This window comes from Lycium barbarum, chromosome 10, assembly GCF_019175385.1.
Source record: "Lycium barbarum isolate Lr01 chromosome 10, ASM1917538v2, whole genome shotgun sequence".
NCBI lineage: Eukaryota > Viridiplantae > Streptophyta > Magnoliopsida > Solanales > Solanaceae > Lycium > Lycium barbarum.
In genome coordinates, this window is record NC_083346.1 from 109,338,074 (window position 1) to 109,361,757 (window position 23,684).

Sequence of the window (23,684 nt, forward strand, 5' to 3'; positions counted from 1 at the left end):
TTCTTATATCTTGTATATAAACGCCAAAGGTGGACGAACACAACAACAATAAGTTGTACAAAAAGCAACTGAAATTGTACTCTAAGCAGGAATTAACATGTGTATATTTCAGAAGTTGAACATTAATTCTACCTCTTGTGTGTTTACTTTTTAAGTCCCCACAGGTCCGCAGTGTCTTAATTATCCTTTCATTTCCTTCATTTGGCATGTACTCCCTCTGTCTCAATTTAAGTGTCTACATTTGACTAGACATGGAGTTTAAGAAATAAAGATAGACTTTCAATTCTTGTGGTTCTAAATTAAAAATGTGTATAGTATAATAAAATATCCTTTGAATCTTGTGATTATAAATTTGACATGTAAGATATTTGAATTGTCAACTTACAAAATATAAAAGAGGCGGACATAACCAAAATAAGACAATTTTTTTTAATTTTTTTTAACAACAAACGCCCAAGTGGACGAACACAGCAACAATAAATTGTATAAAAAGTAACTGAAATTGTACTCTAAGCCAGGACTAACATATTGTACCAAAAGTTGTATGAGTTGTACATTAAATTTAGACATATTTCAATTGTACTTAGTTTCTTTCCTTTTTTTTTCCAGTTGTGGGTCCATTTTATTTAACAAGTACTACTACTTGGTTTGTCAACTATACACACGTGTATTCCACTTTTACGTTATCATATTTCTTTACTTATAAACTTCATTTTATTACTCTATTATAGAAAGCATTTGAAATTATACTCTAAGCAAGGACTAACATGTGTACATTTCATAAGGTTAACATTAATTCTACCTCTTGTGTGTTTACTTTTTAGATCCCCACATGTCCCCAGTATCTCAATTTTCCGTTCATTTCCTTCATTTGGCATATATTCTCTCTGTCTCAATTTAAGGCCCCGTTTGGACATGGTTTGAAACCATGATTTGAAACCTGATTTCAAACTATGTTTGGACATGCAATTTGGATATTTTAAGTTGTATTTTCTCTTATAGACATAAAAGCCCACAAATTGTGAAAACTATCAAAACATTCTCAATTCTTATACAATCTTACCAAATGAGCAAATCATAGTTTATAACAAAATTAGTACACTGCTAGAAGACTTTTCTAAAAAATACAACATCAATTAATCAAATTTTACTTCAATAAAAAACGAAAATTTAACATGAATAGTAATGTAACTACTATTTAATATAATTTTCCCACATAAATTAAAGGTCGGTAGACATAAATAAAGGTTGGTGAAAGTTAATGAGATTGGCAAATGATTGATGGGGGTAATTGTTAAAAATATTTACCAACTTATGAGTTTTTTTTTTTTTTTTTTTTACAAAATATAAACTTATGGGTTAAATTTTATATTTAAAAAAGTTGAAACCATGGTTTCAAACCCCAAACCATGATTTTTGGATGATGGTTTCAAACCATGACTGAAAACGCACGTCCAAACGCTGGTTTGAAACCGTGATTTAAAAATTGATGGCCAAATGCCTACTAAGTATCTAAGTTTGACTAGACAATAAAAATAGACTTTTGAATCATGTAGTTTTAAATTAAAAAGTGTATAATATGATAAAATATCATTTGAATCTTGTGATTATAAACTTGATATGCAGGACATTTGAATTATCAACTTACTAAATATAAAAAAGGCGGACATAACCAAAATAGGACAAATTTTAACAACAATTGAGAAATTAAGGGAAAAAATAAGAGGACAAGAAATCAAATATGGAGACTCATTAAGGAGTTTCATTTGTGGATTGCTTCTTCGCTTAATCACTTCTCCTCTTAATTTTTTCATTGCTCCTCTTTTCTTTGATATTTAGTTTTCCATTTTGTTTCTTATTTTATTCTTCTTTGCAATTCTCTGGTTATTATTTCTTCACCCTTTCAAAATTTATTATTTTATATTTTCATTTAGCAATTTGAGAATTTTGCTTAGGGATTAAAATTGTGTGATTTACAATATAATGTCCATTTGTTAAATTTAAACTTCTACCATTCAGAAGTTTAACATTAATTCTACCTCTTGTGTGTTTACTTTTTAGGTCCCCACGTGTTCACAGTGTCTCAGTTCCTTTCATTTCCTTCATTTGACATATACACCCTCTGTCTCAATTTAAGTGTCTAAGTTTGACTAGACAATAAAAATAGACTTTTGAATCTTGTGGTTCTAAATTAAAAATGTGTATAATATAATAAAATATCTTTTGAATCTTGTGATTATAAACTTGAAATGTAGGATATTGAATTATTAACTTACTAAATATAAAAAGAGGCGGACATAACCAAAATAAGAAAATTAAAAAACAACAATTGAGAAATTAAAGGGGAAAATAAGAGGAAAAGAAACAAAATATGGAGACTCATTAAGGAGTTTCATTTGTGGATTGTTCCTTCGCTTAATCGTTTCTCCTCTTAATTTTTTCATTGCTTCTCTTTTCTTTGATATTTAGTTTTCCATTTTGTTGCTTATTTTATTCTTCTTTGCAATTGTCTGGTTATTGTTTCTTCACCTTTTTAAAATTTATTATTTTATATTTTCATTTAGCAATTTGAGAATTTTACTTAGGGATTAAAATTATGTGATTTATCATATTACCTCCATTTTTTAAATTTAAACTTCTACGATTTAGTCAATGATTAGTTAGGATATATCCTAAATCATTTTTTTTTTTGACTAAGTCTCCTCAAATAATTAAATTGACTAAATATGGTGATTAATCAAGTTGGGCTCCGTGCATCGCACAAGCATAGTTTGTTAGTCTATATATGTTTATGGCAAACAAACAAACCTTTTTGTATTTAACTTATCTAACCCATTGTCTATAAGAGCAAATTTAAAATGTTCAGGCTATTATTAGCCTTCATTAAACAAACCTTTTTGTATTTAACTTATCTAACCCAATGTCTATAAGAGTAAATTTAAATGTTCACGCTATTATTAGCCTTCATTAATCTTCTGCTTTAATTTCACTAACTTATCTATTTATATCCATATATAATATAAAACCGCGAAATTTCTAACAGAATATTATTCATTTCTTTTACCTTTGAAAATATACTTTACATTAAATAAAGTTTTAATTTAATTTGTTTTGTAATACTTAAAAATTTAAAATCACCCTAAATTCTTTGCTATTCATTTTAAAATTTGTGGGACAATAGTTCTTCGTCTATTGAGCTAACTAAAAGGACACAACATTCATCATTTTGAGAAAATATTCTTTAATTTTTATTCTAAAATTTTATATAACTCAAACACATATGTAATGACGGTATCAAACCTAACTTCAGACACCACCTGTCCAAAGTGAGTATATGTGTACAATTCTTAAAAAGGTAAATATAGATTAAATGACGGTATCAAAACAGACTGCCCATAAAATTTATACCGCCTTTTATTTTGATGAAGGGAGCCTTTATTTTAACCGGTCGAGCAATTGTAGCCATATGGCCGACACGAATCGGATTCTTCAAGGCTCAATAACCATGTTTTTGTTGAGTATGCGAACAAAGTTGTCTCACATTGGTAGCTGGAAAGATTGAGAAACAAATAAGGTGTAGGATCTCTTAATGATGTTAAACCTTTTGAGGAAAATTGTGCGGGCTTGACTCAAAGTAGACAACATCACACCATGTTAAGAGTATCTTCGGGTTGATTTAATCCAACAACTGGTAGCAGATCCCAAGTTCAGCGAAACGAGTATGATGAAGGCAAATGATGGTGTGGAGCTCGGTTTACTTCTCCTTACAAGCTTAGAAGCACGCGCGGGCACACACACACAAAAAAAAAAAAAAAAAAACCTGTTGCGGGCTTCGGTTGCTAGAAATACTCAGACGATGTGGGTGACACACGTTGAATCTCGAAAATTGACCTGTTATGGTAATGAGCCATGTAGAACTTAGTTCAAGGGAAGACTCGTTGATCATGGTGATGGGTCACGTGGAATGACTTAGTTTGAGGGCAGATTGTTGGATGTGTAACAAAATTCCACATTGGTGGCTGAAAGGACTGGGAAGCTACATATAAGGTATAGGATCTCTTAATGGTGTGAGATCTTTTGGAATTCCATACGAACTTGGCCCAAAACGGATAATACCATACATTGTTAAGAGTATCTTTGGGTTGATTTAGCCCAACTATCTTTCAACCATTCTTTCAAATCGTTCCTATCTTTTTGGGTCGTAGGTTTTGTCTTTTTCAAGAATACTAGTTACGAGAGCAAAGAGCAAAAGCTTGGTCCCTCTTCATGGTTAATCCAGATGGCGTCTAGGTTTATCAATTTTGGTAACCGTCATTTATTATAGAGATTTAATATTTATTTCCTCCTCTGCAAATGTGAGGGAACATTTCTTTCATCACATACTATTTGAAATGTCTATGAGGTTCTCTATGAGGGCTTAATTAAATGTCATTTTCATCTTCCTATTGTACTTGCGGCACAGACAGATTAAGAATTTAAATTTTATGATTCCAATCTCTAGAGTTCTTAGCATTAAATTCATTATGTTTTTGAATATGCGTTCATATATAATATTTGTTGCAATTTTTCCGTTTCAAAGTATTGAGTTCGGATGCAGCCAATATCGATACTCTACATTCACCTTCTACTTCCGCCTCAGGAGCAGGAATTCAAGCAATTTGATCATACAAATCGATAATTCCACTAAATCTTGCAAGTTTGCTGTAATACTTTGGTGGTATCAAGTGGGGGAAAAAAAAAACTTGGGCTGAGCCCAACCCCAAAACTAAGAAAGCAAAGACCCATTTGCTTACCACTGGGCCCATGATTTTTCATAGCTCCTGGTGTATGACTTGATCTGGGATTCTCGTCATATATAATGATCATGAACTAAACTTTTTACTAGTTCAACTTTTGGAATATCTAGTAGTAATAGGTTTTAGGTCTAATGTTATTTTATGCACCTATATAATACAAGAAGCGAATTGAGTCGTACTTAATTTTTGTGAATTTTTAAAGTTTGTCTAAATTCTTAATTAACCTACGCACACTAATCGATGGAACTAGTTTTTGATGTGTTTCTAACTAGTTGCTCACACTATTAACTTCCCCAAAACAAATTATGTGATACTATTTGAGCATCGAATTAAATGCGGTAGTATCACCAAAGGTTATGGTTGAGTGGTAAGTATGATTCTTAATCAAATGTCTTGAGTTCGAGTTGAAGAATGGAGTCACATTTGGTAGGTAAAACTTTACCCTCAAAATTGAGTCTTTCCAACATGAATCAGAAGCCAAGCCTTAAATGAATACTGAACACCAGGTGAAAAATAAAAAAATATGATAGCAACAAGAGTTTGCACCAACTATTGACCATGACAGTTAACAAGAAAAAGGATTTTTCTGTGGTTGCCTCTAGCTTCAAAAGATATATTACATCCGTTTCAATTTCTATGATAATATTTTTTCAGTTCATTTCAAAAAGAATGATAGCTTTTTAAATTTAAAAATAGTTTTATTTAAACTTTTAATTTACTCTTAATGAGAAGTTTTCTTATGGGGAAGCTTTTTTGCCACATAAATATCATGGAATATTTAAAACTAAATATTTCAAAAGTATACATAGATATATGTTACACGAATTTATGCCATAATCATTTAATTTTGGCCTTGTTAGCTAAGTTTAACAAATTTAGACTCTCGCCAGAAAATTCATTCTTCTCCATTTTCCATCATCTTTTATTGCTAATTTGTGGTTGTAATTGTGTGGGTATTGTTCCATTGAGTTTATCATGTATATTCTTAAAATGATTTGGGTTTTTTTGGTTGAAATTTTTTGGAGAACACCCCTATGAATTTTTATAGCTTGAAAAAACAATTTGAATATTGTGAGATTGATATTAGAAGATTATATATCAAAATCAGAGTCATTTGGAGTTGATGTGGATCAACTTTAAAGGAAAAACATGTTAATGAAATTCTTATTTTTTCTCGATACAATTGGCAAAATTCTTATACAATAAGCTAAGGTGACCCATCAGGATTTTGTAGCCTATTCTAGCGGCTTGTCGGGATTGGTGATCATAATTCTGACAGCCCGTCAGGATACTAAGGTAAGTTTTTCCGTCAATTTGACAATCGCTGGACTTTGTGGCCAAAGAATTTTGGCGATTATTGTGATAAGGCAAATTTTACCCGTCAATTTGAAATACTGATGATTTGTCAAGATTTTGCTATTAAAATTTTACTATGAATTTATTCTTGTAATTTTCTCACGAGGTTAAAATTTAAAAGGTGACATCGAAACATCCTATTTGCGCAACTCTTTCACTATTATGGCATATTTATAGTTTACAAACAGGATTAGGACTAGAGCAAGCATTCCTGCTGGAAATTTCACGTAGACTTCCTCTTGAAGATCTCCATGTAAGAATGCATTGTTCGCCACAAATTTTAAAAGTCTTCTTTTCTTATTTAAATTTCTGCTTACCACCTGAATGGAAGGGGATGTAGCATTAATTTAACCGACAGTCCACATATTTTTCTTCAGTTCAATAAGGAACGCACTTTTATAGTAGATTGTAAGTACAATTTATATTCTCAGAATGTTCCAAATACAAGATGATATGCTACTTTGATCTTTTTATTTTCGAATGTTTGTCTCTCTTCTTGTTTTCAAATTCCTCATCAATTTATACTTGATCTCCAAACTTGAATTCTCGTTGATTTTTTTTTTTTTTTGGTTAGCATCACTAATCATTGGAAATTCAACCTTCAAAACTGAAACTTCAGCCATAATTTTGTTGTTCAATGTTCGGTTTCCTCAAGTTCTTTCCATATTCAGTTTTCCTAGCCGTTTTCTTTTCTTATATCTTGGATATTTTTTTTCCGTTTCTCGATCTGGTGTAAGATACTTGCTTTGGAATTCAACTAATGCGAATTCACGCCGAAAAATCTCAATTTGAATATAAAACGCTTCTTATTAAAAATCGAGATTAAGATCTCTAATTAAAGATGAAAATTACTTTACTATCACAACACAAATTTTAGTTGTATATCTTGGAGTTAGTACTTAACTCTTCCGTAATCAATAGGATCCCCAATAATTTCACATATTTTGTCGAATGCTCAAAATTTGTCTCTTTCCTTAGCTGTCTGTATCACTCTTTAAATAGTCAATTAATCAATCAATCCTGCAACACGAGAATAGCCGCAAGTCACTATTCTTTTAATTATTTTGATTAAAATATAAAATAGGTTTGTTATTAAAACTATAGAGATATAAAACGGGTGATTTATCAGAATAATTTTAAAAGTGGGTGATCTTAAATTTTTGATTTCATATACTCATCTCATGTCCAAAAACTTTAAGCTTGACTAGTTTTGTCTTTTGACTTGGAAGATTTGCTCATGAGCCAAATATCAAAAGTTCGTTACCGCTCATTTTCAAAGTCATTTGGCGTACTTTTCTGATATGAACCTATAGGATAAATAACATTGTTCCTTAGACACAACATTGAAAAGTTTGAAGTCTTACAACTTTTTCTCCCAAGAACAAAGTTTGGAGACTTTTCCAAGAGACCAAAAAGGAGACTAGACTAATTAGAAAAGAATTTGCTTTTCTCGATTTGACAACAAAAAAAAAAGTATTAATATCTCCAATAACTCATTCAAGGCCAAGAAATAGTCAAAAGAGCTAGTATTTGAGAATCGTCGATGTTGGGCTCGTGCATCATTCATCTAGTTTTTTTTAGGAAAAAAAAAAAGGCATGAGATCAAATCTGGCAATAGTTAATAATGTCTGCCATTTCAGCAATATTTAATACTTTCTTGATCTCCTAATCCTAGGTATAAATATAAAAATGGTTTCAGCAATAACTACTGCCATTAAAGAAATATTGATGATGATTTCTCCAACAATTACGTCCATTATCTTCTTATTTTATGCAAAAAATCACTGCACGTTAATTATATATGTACATAGCAATATATTGAACGTCGTTTTCTTCTATATGGGGTGGTTGCCACATATCGAGATATGTCGGAGCTATCTTTATATAATATAATATTAATTATCTTTCGAAGGGAAAAGTATAATTAGATAAGTTTCATGGAATAGTTGACCCCAATTCTTTAAGGTTTAATGTTATGACCCAGTTACGTGCGATAGAGTAATATCAATCTTTAGATCTTTTCTATTAATTTAACATTAGTAGTGATTATAATTGATACATATGTATGCTACATGGACAAATTAATGATAAGCACGATCATAATTATCCACATAACATAACTTTCTTTCGCTTTAGATTGTTCATAAAATAAAATTTGTCGACAAATCATACATGTTAGATGTGATCAAACCATATTTATGAATTTAATTATTTCGACAATCCATATTTAGTAAGTTGACATTTCAAATATCCTAGATGATAAGTTTAAAATCACAAGATTCAAAACCATTTTAGTACATTACACACATCTTAATTTAGGATCACAAAATTCAAAAGTCTCTTTTTATTTCTTAAATTTTGTGCTCAATCAAATTAAGACACTTAAATTGGGACGGAGAGAGTAATTAATAATAGTATATCTTTATTATTGTAATGTAACTACAGCTTACAAGTGGTCTAAAATTTGATAGTATACCTTTATTATTGTAATGTTACTGCTGCTTAGACGTAATCTAACATTTGATAGTATACCTTTATTATTGTAATGTAACTGCAGCTTACAAGTAATCTAACATTTGATAGTATATCTTTATTATTGTAATGTAACTGCAGCTTGCAAGTAGTCTAACATTGGACATCTATACATTTTCTTTTCTTCTTTTATTCAAAAATCTCCATAGTGTTGTAGCCACCAGATACTCCTTTTTTCTTTTTTCTATGCATACCTTCAGTATTCGAATTTTTTTATTGATCTGACTAATTTGAATTGGTCTCACATAAGATCTATTTAAGAGGGAAGAGCATCTATTATAGACGATTCCATTTATATTTTTAATATTTGAACTTAAGATCTGCGGTTAAAGATGGAGGCAATCTGCGGTTAAAGATGGAGGCAACTTATTCATGACCCTCTTTGATGGAGAAAAGTGTGAGAGATTGCGCGAAGGATATAGAGAACCAATACTACTGAACTGAAGTTGCAGTCAAAACCGGATACTTGCTCAAACTAAAGAACATTTAAGATATCACACCAATATGCCTATAAAACATAGGCGAATTCAAGATCTAAATTAAACTTGAAGCATTTGATCTTTAAAGTTCTTGTTAGTATTGATTTTATTGGACTTGAAATTATGTAGATTCAGAATTTAATGTTTGTTACAAGCTAAGTTTAGTGGTTCTTCACATACCTTCAATTAATTCGTTGCTAATAAGCTACATTCGTCACTACTATACATAAAGGTGCTTCTGTTAGGTTCAACCATAAATAGACAGACCTGCCACAATAAGTCAATCACGGATAAGATAAATAATTAGACATATTGGAGATCTGCAAGTTAATAACTTCTTGATACGATTATATCTACCCATAGGACACTGAACAATTTAATTTGTAGGGATGGCCGGACACTTTATAGTTATTATTATTATTATTATTATTATTATTATTATTTTTACTATTATTATTATTATTATTATTATTATTATTATTATTATTATTTGTTTGTTTGTTTGTTTATTTTAACTGCGCATTCTATTCATCTTCAACACGCTAATACAAAGGCATTGAGAGAGTTTTACAAGGTAATTCACTCTCTTAGACAAAAGAAGAAGATACGTCCTATCACTAGTGTTTTCCGGTGAAAACGGATTTAATCAGAAAACCAGTTAGAGATTTGTTTTTATAGGGTTTGAAGACAAGTGAGACGTATCCAATCCCGAGAACTCTTTTATGAACCCGGTCCGGAATAGTGTTGATCTTGGATAGAGCTTTAGTAAGCAAAAAAAGATAATATAAAATGATTCAAGAAGCTAAAAATAAAAAAGTAATAAACTCGTGTATATTGTTTATTCAGAGAGAAAAATAGTGTTTACAATAGTATGAGGAAGAAAAAGATGCCTCCCTTCTACCCTAAGCTAAGTTTATATAAGTTAATCTCCAACTTTTCAAACCCTATAGTACGGGTGACATGGACTTTCTGCCACCCCAATGTGCATACATACTGCGGCACTCTGGTCGAGGATTGTGGACATGATACGAGTTGGTGAGTGGAGGCCAGTTGGATGGACCCCCCGAGTTTGTGGAGCATCCGATCTTGCGAACCAGCCCCGGGTGCTCTTTTCACCCTATACAAATAGTCCCCCGCTTTTCGAGCCCTTTATAATATGAACCGGGGAAGTGGAAGAATCTGTTCCCTTTTTTCAAATTCTGCGCTGGAAAATAGTAAAACGTCGCAATTCTTCTCATGATTAGACATTTGTTGGGGAAGCATTGAATGCATTCACTCACCTATTCGGGGGCGTTGCTTTAGAGGCAACGATTGGTAGTTATAGGAGCAGTCACACCCCCTCGCAAACCAAGGCTAATGATTACAATTTCCCTCATTTAAGCTGTCCATTCGCCCACTAAACTTTCTCATAACTTATCCTGACAGCACTCTTACTTCACGTCTTTGACATTTGATTTCTCCTTTCTCAGTTTTGCTCTCTTTCCGTTTTAAAATCTTGAACAAAAAATTATGTCTTCCCCATCATCCTTCTCCCACCGTTTAGCCCTCACTAAGCTTGAGGAACATTTGGACGGGGTCTTTGATACCACTTCCAGTCATGGGACTGATACCACATTCTCTGCTGACACTCTAGAAATCGATTTGGGGTCTACCACTGCCGATATTATTCCCCAGTCATGAATTTCTCGAAGGTCTTCTGCTCTAGTTAACAATTGGGGTCGGTCATGCAGATACGCTCTGTGATATTTGATGCTTCCCTCCCCCAAGTTCGACGAGGTTAAGATTTCGACGGCTCTTGAGAATGTCAGTATCGCCCACGATGCCACTGGTATGTCGATGATATACGCCTATCCTTTTGGTACAACCCAAGTTGCATCAAGACCTTTCATAAGGAGCCAAGCTCATGAACTTCAAGCAATGCAAGGGTTATTCATGAAGAGGGACGTACCTGAGTACACTCTAGAGACTTCCCGGGGAATTCCAAGTATTAATGATAGCATGAGAGGACGGATGGGAGAAGAGTGCTGAAGATGTCTATGCTTGCAATGAGGCTATTATTTAAAGGCTAGCATTTTCAAGTTCCATTCCCAAAGAAGACACCCAAACAAGGCCCTTACTTCATTAATGGTAAAAATGTAATAGCTTAGTGTCTTCTTTATATTTCTAGTATAAATAGGAGTTTTAATCATTTCATACTTAGACTTTTATGATTTTTGACATTGAAAACTCTTTCAGTGTTGAGAGCTTCTTAAGCTTGTGATTGTGAGATTGTTGAGAGGTTGGTTGCTTCGGAACCTTGTTTCCCTAGAACTCAACTTAAGAGTTTGGTGCTTCTTTTGTACTTAATTTGGAGGTCTTAGTTATCTATAGAACTTTGACTGCCAAATTGGGTCTTTGGTTGTGTCAATCTAGTTATCCTTTAATTTCTAGTCATTTTCTGGTATTTTCATTCTGATTATTACATCAATTGGTATCATAGCTTAGTTTAGGTTTGTTCTATCAAATCTAGTCTTGGATTTTGTTACTAAAAAAAAAAAAGAAATTTTCCACCCAAAACCCAAAAAAATTGTGTTTGTTTTGTGGATTTGACCTTATAATCTTGTTCCCTAGTGTTAGTAGAGTCTAAATCCTAAGTTTCGTGTCCTTTGAGTCAATATTGAAGGATCTACCATTGTTCAGTTGAAACCTTTGAAGAAATTGAAGAACAACTTGGTGAGTTTTGAAATTGAGTAGAAATTGGGAGATAACAATTATTGGGCTTTGTTCTTCTAGCAAAGGGGAGTCTAAATTCAAAATTTTAAAATATTTAGGGTTGGTTTGAGGGTAGCTAGAAATTTGAATGTTTATGTGTTCTTGAGCCACCTTCATAAATTCATATTGAAGAAGAAAACCAAAGAAGAAGGTTTGATCCAAAAATATTCCCAAAGTTTTGGAAAGGTGTTTTTCTAGCCCCAAAAAGGAAAGATCCTAGGTTTAGTAGGCCCAACAAGTCAACAAATATCAGAAAATTGACCCAAGATCCAGGAAAAATGAGCTACAAATCGGATTCCCTGAAAAAAAGATGCCCTAAAAGGACGGACCGTACAAAATTATACGGCCCGTACAATCCTGACGTACCGGGGCTTGAAAATTTTGGACATTCTGTTTTGGGTCATCAAGATACTATATAAAAAATATGGCCCGCACAATTTTGTACGGACCGTACATCTTAAGTTTGTCCACATTATAAAGTTGAAGGCAGACCATATTTCTACACCGTATAACTTATATGAGCCAACGTTGCAATCGTACAACAAATATACGGACCATATAAGGTAACACAGACCCTATATCAAGATACTCAACATCTTAACCTAGTTCGATTTATTTCCCTTCCATTTCGATTCCTTGATTCTCTAAACTACTTAATAACTCGTAATCGTCCTTACGTGCTTATTAATTAGTCTTGAGTCCCACTTCATTTCGTACCAATTTTTTTAGTTCTTTTAGTTCTGACTTCGTTGACAACTTCTTAATTCAAGTCCGTTAGTCTTAATTAAGTCGTCCATCTTTCTAAGTCGAACAAAAATCCATTTCGGCTAAGAGTAGAAACTAATTCCCTTATGACCAACCGGAGTTAACAAGATTACAATCATTGGCCGAAGAAATTTGTGAAGCAATCAAAGGTGCACACTTTTGAGGGATTGTGAGTTGATTATCTCTATCCTAATACGTTTGCTTATTTGTTGATTGTCTTCTAGGTACCATGTTAACCAAAAATGAAACTCAACTTCCCACCGGGGAAGTAACACATAATGTTTTGTCTTCAATAATAGCCAAGATGTCTAGACAAATGGGGGACATGTCTATTCGAATGGGAAACCTTGAAGGAGAGATGAGAGTTGTGAAGGGAAGTATGAGGGACTCTTCATACTCTCCTCAAGTCCGTCTCCAAGGGACTACGAGTAGGGAACGTCAAGACCATTCACTTACGTTGTCACCTGGAGCCATCCACCAACTATATAACCCTACTCCGCAAAACACTACCCCACCACCCAACTTTCCAATACCCCTAAGAAATCCACCACCACCACCTCCATGAGACCAAATTCTACATGATCCATAACCAAATGACCCACCACCACATGAACCAATGCTACCCCAACACCATCCAAATAACCGATAACTAAATGGGGATGAACTACTTGATGATGATGATGAGATAGATAATGCTATTCGTGAGCATTATACCAATCAAGCTTGGGGACAACAAAGTTAAGCTCAAAGTGCTTATAGAGGTAGAGGTGGAAGAAATAGTCTTATCCCTCAAATGAGTAGGCGAGGAGCATCCCAAGCTCGTGAGGTTACCAAGGTTGTGATTAACACGGCTATGATTATGATGAAGAACTTATTGGGAATCATGGGAATAGGGGAGGACGAGATACGAGTCTCCACTTTATCAAGGTCACTCTTTCAACCTTCAAAGGAGGAAGTGACCCTTACTTATTTCTTGATTGGGTGATGCATTGTGATAGAATATTCTTGACAAATGAAATGTCCGAAATGAAAAAGGCATCTTATGCCATTGCTTAATTTGAAGGCATCTTCTCCACATGGTGGGAAACTGAAGTGAAGGCAAGGAGATTGCATGGACTTGCTCCTACACCTACTTGGGAAGAGCTAAAGAATATTTTAAGGTGTAAGTATGTCACTGAAGGTTACAAGAAAGAGCAATTGAAGAAGGTGTACATTTTCAGGCAAGGCAAAAATAGTGTGGAAGAATACTATGATGAATTCCAACTTGTGAAGATGTGAATCTTATTTGAAGAGGACACATTGAATGCTATGATTTGGTTCCTAGCCAGGTTAAATAGAGAAATTAATTCCCAAATGAGACTCCACAACTATAGCGACATTGATGAAACTCTTAAAGAGGCTATTGAGATAGAGGAAGGTCTCAAGGAGGATAAGATTAACAAGTCGAGAGGCTATGTAAGTTCATGCAACAACAACAAGGAAAAAGGAAATTCTTCCTCCAATTGACAAAAGAATAATGGCACTATGCAAGAATCTAAGAAGCCTTTTGTGAGAAAAAATCAAGTTGAGAAGCAACCTTAAAAGTTTGCTCCAAAAGAAGGAGGTAAAAAATCTAACCCGATTTGATGTTTTACATGTCAAGGCTTTGGCCATATAGAAAGTGAGTATGCCAATCGAAGAACCTTTATTTTGAGAGAAACGGGTAGTGATGATGAGAGAGAGCATGAGGAGGAAGATGATTAGGGTAATATGGGAATGATGAACATGAGAGTGATGAAGAGAAAAATGATATAAAGGGTAATGGAGATGTCACCGTTCCAAATGTTTGGCAAGAAAGGTGATGACGTATGGACAAGCCTCAAGAAGGAGAGGTCACCATTCCTAGCTATGTGGTAAGGAGAACAATGATAAGCAAGGCCATGGATGATCCTAGCCAAAGAGAGAACCTCTTCCATTCTAAATGTGTTATCAACCAAAATATGTGTGTCATGATCATTCATAGTTGGAGTTGTGCAAATGTTGCAGGTACGATGTTAGTTGATTTCTTGAAACTTCTCACCACCAATCATGAAAATCCTTACAAACTCCAATAGCTTAATGAATGTGAAGAGTCGAAAGTGACTTGACAAGCCTCTATGAAGTTCAAAATTGGGAAGTACCAAGATAAGATCATTTGTGATGTTGTTCCCATGCAAGCTTATCACCTTTTACTTGGAAGACCTTGGCAATATCATAGGTCAACCAAGAGTGATGGAAGAATCAATCGGTACAAACTTGTGCATAATGGGCTCAAACATGTGTTATGTCCTATGACGCCTTTGCAAGTTGGTGAAGTTTACCACAAAATAATAGAGTCGAAAGAGAAGAGCAATGGTGTACAAGAATATAGTGAGGGAAGTAGTCCACAAGAGGGGAGTAAGAAAAAGACGGAGTCGAAAAGAAAAGCTAAGGTGGCCCTCTTGGAAAATCTAGAGGAGATTAGGGAGGAGTTGGAGGAGCAACAACCGATGGTCCTCCTCACACATAGGTATTATGCTTTGCATACTAACGAGCTAACCTCTTCTTTGCCTAGTTCTATTTCTTCTCTTTTGCAGGACTGTGATGATGTATTTTCTGCGGAGCTTCCAAAGGGATTGCCACCCTTAATGGTAATTAAGCACTAAATTGAATTTGTCTCGGGGTCCTCATTGTCAAACAAACCGGCTTATAAATCCAACCTGGAGGACACCATAAAAATTTAAAAGCAAGTGGATGAACTTCTTGAAAAGGAGTTATGCGAGAAAGTATGAGTCCATGTGCCGTGCCTGTGATCTTGGTGCCAAAGAAATATGGAACATAAAGCGTGTGTGTTGATTGCCAAGTTATCAACAAGATAACGGTAAAGTATCACCATCCCATACCTCGTCTTGATGACATGCTTGATGAATTGAATGGTTCACGCATATTTTCTAAGATAGAACTTAGGAGTGGAAACCATCAAATCCGGATGAAACCCGGAGATGAGTGGAAAACGGCATTCAAGAATAAATTTGGTCTATGTGAAGGGTTGGTGAGCCTTTTGGTCCCACTAACGCTCATAGTACTTTCATGCGATTAATGAATCATGTGTGAAACCTTTTATTGGCAAATTCGTGGTTGTTTACTTTGATGATATATTGGTGTATAGTAGAGCCATGGATGAACATGTTGCTCATTTGAAATGTGTGTTTGAAGTTCTTAGACAAGAACAACTTGATGCTAATGTGGGTAAATGCTCTTTTTGTGTTGATGAAGTTGTTTTCTTGGGTTTTGTTGTGAGTTCAAGGGGCGTTGAACTTGATGAATCCAAAGTAAACGCTATTAAGAATTGTCCAACTCCTAAATCCACTGGTGATGTGAGAAGCTTTCATGGATTGGCTAGCTTTTATAGGCAGCTTGTTAAAGGATTTAGTACCATAGTCGCTCCTTTGACCGAGGTAATCCGAAAGAATAAACCTTTTTCTTGGGTTGAGGATCAAGCAAGGGCTTTTGAAACTTTGACACAAATGCTTAACTCTGTGCCATTGTTGCAATTGCCCAATTTTGACAAAATCTTTGAAATTAAATGTGATGCTAGTAAACAAGGTATTAGCCTATTCATTGCATGTCATAAGTTTGATGATGCATCTCATGTTGCATCTTTGTTTGTTGAGCCTGTAGTAAAATTGCATGGTATTCCCAAAACCATAGTGAGTGATAGGGGTTCCATATATCTTAGCCACTTTTGCAAAGAATTGTGGGACGACTTGGTACTAAATTGTTATTTTCTACCTCTTGTCACCCACAAAATGATGGCCAAACCGAGGTTGTGAATAGGACCTTAGGTTCTACGATTAGGGCCATGGTTAAGTGAAAACTAGCATCTTGGGAAGGTCAATTGTATTTAGTTGAATTTTCTTACAATAGTGTCATTCATAGTACTATTGGCATGTCCCCTAACCCCTTTAGATCTAACTCCTTTGTCTCAAGATGTTATGTTGAATTTAGATAGCAACAAAAGGGCCGAGGCCATAAAGAAATTGCATGAGAAGCTGACACTTCACCTTGAGAAGAAGAACCAAGAAACAACCAAGAGACCAAATTAAGGTCGCAACAGAGTTGTGCTTGAACCGGGTGATTGGGTTTGGTTACATTTTCACAAGGAGTGGTTTCCCAACAAAAGGAAGACAAGCTGATGCCTAAAGGAGATGGTCCATTTAAGGTGCTTGAGCAGCTTAATAACAATACTTACAAGGTTGATCTTCCCCTGGAATATCAAGTCCATAACACCTTCAATGTATGTGATCTCTCTCTCCTATAGAAGTGGAAGATGATGAACCCTTAAATTTGAGGCAAACTATTTTCAAGAAGGGGAGAATGATACAACCCAAGAAGGGGATGACTGTCAGTAGGGTCATGAGGTTGATATTTCGACGGCTCCTGAGAAAGCCAGTATCGCCCACCATGCCACTGGTATGTCGATGATCTACACCTATCCTTTTAATACAACCCAAGTTGCATCAACACCTTTCACAAGGAGCCAAGCTCGTGAAATTTAAACAATGCAAGGGTTATTCATGAAGAGGGACATTATTTAGTACACTCTAGAGACTTTCCGGAGATTTCAAATATTGGTGATAGCAGGGGAGGACGGATTGGAGAAGAGTGTTGAAGATGGCTGTGCTTGCAATGAGGCTATTACTTAAAGGCTGGCATTTTCAAGTTGCATTCCCAAAGAAGACACCCAAACAAGGCCCTTAATTCATTAAGGGTATATTGTAATAGCTTACTTGTCTTCTTTATATTTCAAGTATAAATAGGAGTTTCAAACATTTCATACTTATAATTTTATGATTATTGACATTGAAAACTCTTTGAGTGTTGAGAGCTTGCTTAAGCTTATGATTGTGAGATTGTTGAGGGGTTGGTTGCTTGGGAACTTTATTTCCTTTGTGGTCAATTTAAGAGTTTGGTGCTTCTTTTATACTTAATTTGGAGGTCTTAGTCATCGATAGAACTTTGGTTGCCAAATTAGGTCTTTTCTTATATCAATATAGTTATCCTTTAATTTTGTCACGACCCGACTAGGGGCCATGACGGGTACCCGGGGCTAACCACCGAGCACCACTCATTCTATTGCTTAACATACTCATTAAGTGTACATTCATTAATATAATACTCAATCATAGGAAAACCATTTTTCATTTGGAAACATAATTACATTTATATACATACGCCCCTCGGCTATCAAAATAATATATGTACCATAATGACATCGTGAGACCATGCTACCCATACATACGTATCTACGAGCCTCTACTAGAGTACTAGACATATGGACGGGACAAGACCCCGTCGTGCCCAAAATACATATACATATATATACACACAAGAATAAACCAACTAGCACCTCCGGAATAATGGAGTGCTCCTGTAAATCTGCTGATAGCTCCTATAGGTCTGCACCGTCTCCCTGTCTACCTGTGGGCATGAACACAGCGTCCAAAGAAAAACGGACGTCAGTACAAACATCGTACTGAGTATGTAAGGCGTGAATGAAATGAACATGATAGAGAAATCATAAGTCATAAGGTGAAGGCAAAACCTGCGTGACTTTTAAAGATGGATACATTTCATACATATATCATATATACATAATCATAGTACGTGAATCATCATAGAGCATACATCATTGTGTCATATAATTCATCATCGTAGTACCGTATCTGCTCATACACATAAAGCATTATCCATATTCAGCCACGTAGTGGCTTGACAATATCCATATTCGGCCACGTAGTGGCTCGACAATATCCGTATTCGGTCAGGTAGTGACTCGACAATATCACATACATGTCTTCCATACCCGGCCATAACAAGGCTCGGTATATCTCATCATCATCATTGCCATCACATACATCTCATAAGCTTATCATAACTTTCCATAAGGCATATATTTGAATTTAAAGACAATCTATGAAAATCATATCATATTCGTAGCGTGAACTTCGTATAAATATCGTATGATAGACTTTATAATCTCTAGACTTAGGCTAATCATTACCATCCTCGCATCTATGGCATATCTCTTACCTTTATCTCATATGAACTCCTCTATGAACATATACTCGTAAATTTTTGGAACATTGGTCATAGGACATGCATTAGGGCTTATAGACAGTCTATAACAATATCGGGGTGACATAAGGTCGAGAACCCCCGATTACATTATGAAGTGATCATATTCATCATATCTCACCTTGAAGGAACTGACATTTTAAGGTGAGTGTACACCATGAACAACATCAAGGGATCGTAAATAGGATCATTAACTTCATAGACATCATATCTTGCTTTAGAATCTCTAGGCTTAAACTTATCATCATTATTATCATATTCATGACATATTCCTCATCTTTATCTCATAAGAAGATCTTTATCAATGTTGACTCATAGTTCCCGGAATGTAAGAAAGTCATGGAGAAGTAGGGAAAATAATATCGTAGGAATCATGTAAGGATTATCATCTTCGTAAGAATGTCATTCATGAGCTTTAGGACTTCTAGACTTAGATTTATCATCAATATTGTCATGCTCGTAACGTGTCTCTTTTCTTTATCTTGTATGAAACTCTTTATGATCGTAGACTCATAGTTTCCGATATATAAGAAAATCATGGAAAGATAGAAGGATTCATGCTATAAGAGTCATGCCTTAGAAAGAAGGGACTAGCCTTACATACCTTTGTCGTTTAACTAATCTATCGCTTGCTTGTTCTCCTCCAATGCCCACGTTTCTACCTTCAAGAGAATTCGCATTAACATTAGCTAATCGATTACATAAACGTGCTTAATAAAGCTAAAGAAAATTGTGCAACATCTCCTTTATTTATACTACTTTCTGCATATCATATATTAACTCCCAAACGCCAATAACAACATTCATAATATCGTCATCAATAACTTTTATCAAATTCATCATCATCCAATCCCCACAATTTCTTCTCAAGGTCACCCATAATCATGATCATAGAACAACATCATATTCATTCTCATCTAATGTTCCTATCATGTTCTTAACATCATTCACGACGTAATTACAATCACAACATATCAATATTCATGATTCATATTAATCTACTACTCACAATTATCCCAATTTCATATTTTGTAACCCTTTTTCCATCTTCTTCCATAATCCAAGTGTTTCAAATTCCCAATACTTTAAACAACACGGAATAGTCATGAAACTCACCTTTGAATGTGTAGGAACGAGTTTTGGTTGGAAATACTTCACTTGAAGAAAACCCTAGCTTCAACTCCCAAGGAATTTCTTAACTCTAGCAACCCCAAAAAGCTTCCTTGCACTTGATTCACTTGAATTTGTGATATGAACCTTTGATTTTCCCTTGTATTCTTAAAAGTGATATGTATGGAATGTTCTAGAAGTTTTGAAAGAAGTGGAGGAGTGTAAAGAATGAGAAAATAAAGTGGGAACATGTATTTATAGTTGCAACTTAATCAGTCCGTCGGGCATTATACGGACCACTTATACGGTCCGTATAACATTATACGGTCCATATAAGTGTCCGTGGTTCACCACCATGGAAAACATTGTTGCTGCTGGGTTATACGGTCCGTATAAAGTTCCACGGTCCGTATAATGTGGTCGTGTAACTCACAGTTTTTCCAAAGTTGTCCGCGTCGTTTCGTTTCATCTCCAATCCTTATATCACCTTCTTAACACTTGTTTAATACTTCATTAATGATCTAAACATTCCTATAACTCATACTCAAGGCCTTACCAAACATTCCTTAACGCAATAATGTACGAAACCTTTCTTAAACCCTACTTATATTCCAGTTTTAAAATCCATAAGCCAATTACAAGTTAAACACCCAATCAAATAGAGATTCCGCTTAAACAAAGAGGAGCAACTAGGTGTCTAAGAACAAATTCAGAACCCAAACAAGTCATCACTTAGTTACTAGGTGTGTATAATCTCCTTTTAAAGTTAATTTCTTTCAAACAAGACACTAACATAACTATGTGTTAAAACAAATTCTCAACAGATTATGTAAGCAAATTTTAGCAGGTCATAGACTAAGCCTAATCTTGTAAACAAGTTTGACTACTAATTTGCAATCCATATTGAAGTATAATCTCCCATGAATGTCAATACCAACTTACTGCCCAACTCAAGCCACATTTTAAGCTTACACAGAATCATATAACCAAAGTTAAGCCTTATTTAAAGTGAATACAGTGTTGTCAAAGAATATGGGTCAAACAGAGACCATTATAAAGCATCTAAACTTGATTACTTACCCTTTTAGACAAATTTAGACTATAAATATTTTAGGCAATATTATGAATGATCTAGCATGATTCAGGAATAGAGTTATGTATTTAAAAAGCAAATACTTATTTAAATTACACATAAGGATAAGACCAACAATCTCTTAACATCCTAGGTTAATGTAAATACTTCCTTAATTACTATAAACCCTAATATTAGCAGACAGTAATCAAGCCAATCAAGAATACATATCAGATTAATAAAAACAGTATCACATATTAAACCAACCTAGACAACAACAAGTTAACAAGTAACACATATTAAACTAACCTAGACAGCAACAAGTTAACAAACAACACATATTAAACTAACCTAGACAGCAACAAGTTAACAAGCAACACATATTAAACTAATATAGACAGCAATACATATTAGACTAACTTAGATAGCAACCAATTAACAAAAATACATATTAAGTTAATGTAGACAGAAATCAGACCCCAGTTACTAAACTAATCAACATCATCTTAACCTAACTTAAGCAAAATGAACTAGCAAAACTAACTACATTGAAACTAAACTAATAACACATAAAGCATAAATTAAAGAAATGCAATAAAAGAAAAGATGAGAAATTACCTTTTTATGGTGCATCCTAGAAGAGATTGAACCTTAGAAAAACCTTTTCTCCTCCAAATTCCAACACTCAGCCACCAATCAACAATAACAACAACACTTAATATTTAAAAACTTTAAACTTAATCCAAAAGTTAAAGGTTTTTATCGAAAATAGCTAGAAACCTAGGTATTCAAATTTTTATGCAAATGAGATTTTCAGATGCTCAAACTTTTTAAAAAAAAATGCAAATTTGGGATTCGATTTATAGAACTCCTAAATCATAAAACCCTAATTCTAAAATGATGTAGGACAAGCAAGCATTGCTTCTCCACATTGTTTCAATGGCCCAGATTTTAGCAAATTGAAACATATACGGCTAAGATCTACTCAAAAATTCTCAGAGAAATAAATTTGACCTCAATCCGAGAGGTCTTCGACGAACCAATGAGAATTCGGCATTTCAAGCACATGCAAACAAAGACCATTAAGATTTACAGACCTTTGAGACCGTTGTAATGAAAAAGTAAAGTAACAAAATACAAATTTATAGCCTCGTTTGGCTAGATTTTTGATGAAAGAGGACGAAGCATTAAATGCTTTTCCTCAAAAAGCACACATCACGACTCTGCCTGTGGCACTCTGAAAGTTTGCTAAAAATAGTGAACCACGTAGGAGAGACGAAGTCACCTTAAGGCGGCGCTAGGGTTTAAAAACCCTTCAATCGAGAAAATAAGAACAACCCCTTAGGGGTTCGTTTGGTTGAAGCCTTAGTGCTTTTATATGTTTTGAGTTGTTAGGCCGGGTCAGTCCTTAATAGACTGGACCCGGCCACTTTTTAAAATGGAACAGGCGGCTCAGTTTTAGACATGTGTATACATGAGATATACACATGTATACGTATATTCATGTGTATATCCATGTAGACATGTATATTGGGATGAGCTTCTACATATAATTTTAAAAAAATAGCCGTATTTAAAAGAATATCCACTAATTGAACATATTTTTCAATCAAGATCACTTTAAAATTAATTTCTAATTTGCAAATGTGACCCTAATTAAGATAAAACATAAATTAAGCTATTAAAGTGAAAATTAGATTATTCAAATGATTATTTCAATTGTAATCATATTTTGACCATAATGACCTATTTGTGCAAAAAACTAAAGTTAAATGGCAAAATTGAATGTTTATTTTAAATAACCAATTTCCTTGAATTCAAATAAGTGAAATACGTACCAAATTGATTCAATTTTTCTGGAAAATACCAATACTGTTCTAATAATATGTAAATTAATTTCCAAATGACTTATAATATTTATAGAAATTATTTTAGCAAGTAATAATGGTAAAATATTATCTAATAATTTTATAAAATCATTTTGGCTTCTAAAAATACCTATTTCACTCCATTTAATATTCAAGGACTCTGGGTGATTAAAATAAATTATGGGAGGTCAAAAATTAGGTTCCAACAATCGGTGAGTTTCTTTCTAAGCCTTTTCAAGCCTTAAAAAAACATGAACAACCAGTTTTATTCTAAGTTGACTTTCTGATTCCCATCTCAAGTCATTAGATAGGGTTTAAAGCCCCATATCCTTACTAGTTATTCTTTTTCTAACCCTCATTTTCTTTTCCAAGCGAAATGAAAATGTTTAGGCATATTTAAAGTTGGCCACCATTAAAAGACTTTGAATAATGAAGAATAACTAGAAAACAACTATGGCATAAAAGATAAGCTTAGATATCAAGATTCATTTACATAACTAGCACATTTTGGTCCCACAACCCTAGCTAAGAATTTTAGCCACTCATATTCAATAAATAGAAACAATAAATATATTACACTTCATAGAATCTTACAAAGTTATGGAAGATGGAGCCAAAAAGTGAAAGATTCCTCTTAAAAGCTCCAACAACCACTTAATAATTGTATTCAAGACAAGGAGACAAAAATTGAATGAAGAATATCCACTATAAAACCTGAGAAATGTATTTATAATGGTCCAAACACGAAAAAATACTTGTGACAAAGTTGCCCCAACGGAAATAAATACAGATCGTAAAACAGAATTACTATCCATAGAAC

General features: G+C 34.1%; 1 protein-coding gene and 1 long non-coding RNA gene across 2 annotated transcripts; one reads left to right on the forward strand and one right to left on the reverse strand.

The window, feature by feature from the left end:
* Positions 1-14,814: 14,814 nt before the first annotated feature.
* Positions 14,815-15,342, forward strand: LOC132613296 (uncharacterized). Its single transcript, XM_060327318.1, has one exon. The coding sequence runs from the start codon at positions 14,815-14,817 to the stop codon at positions 15,340-15,342; it is 528 nt and encodes a 175-aa protein (XP_060183301.1).
* Positions 15,343-17,888: 2,546 nt separating this feature from the next.
* On the reverse strand, positions 17,889-22,322 carry LOC132615043 (uncharacterized). Its single transcript, XR_009572532.1, has 3 exons — positions 21,615-22,322; positions 19,419-19,476; positions 17,889-18,157 (listed from the first exon to the last, which is right to left on the reverse strand). It is a non-coding gene; the product is annotated as an uncharacterized LOC132615043 (long non-coding RNA).
* Between the last annotated feature and the right edge of the window lie 1,362 nt (positions 22,323-23,684).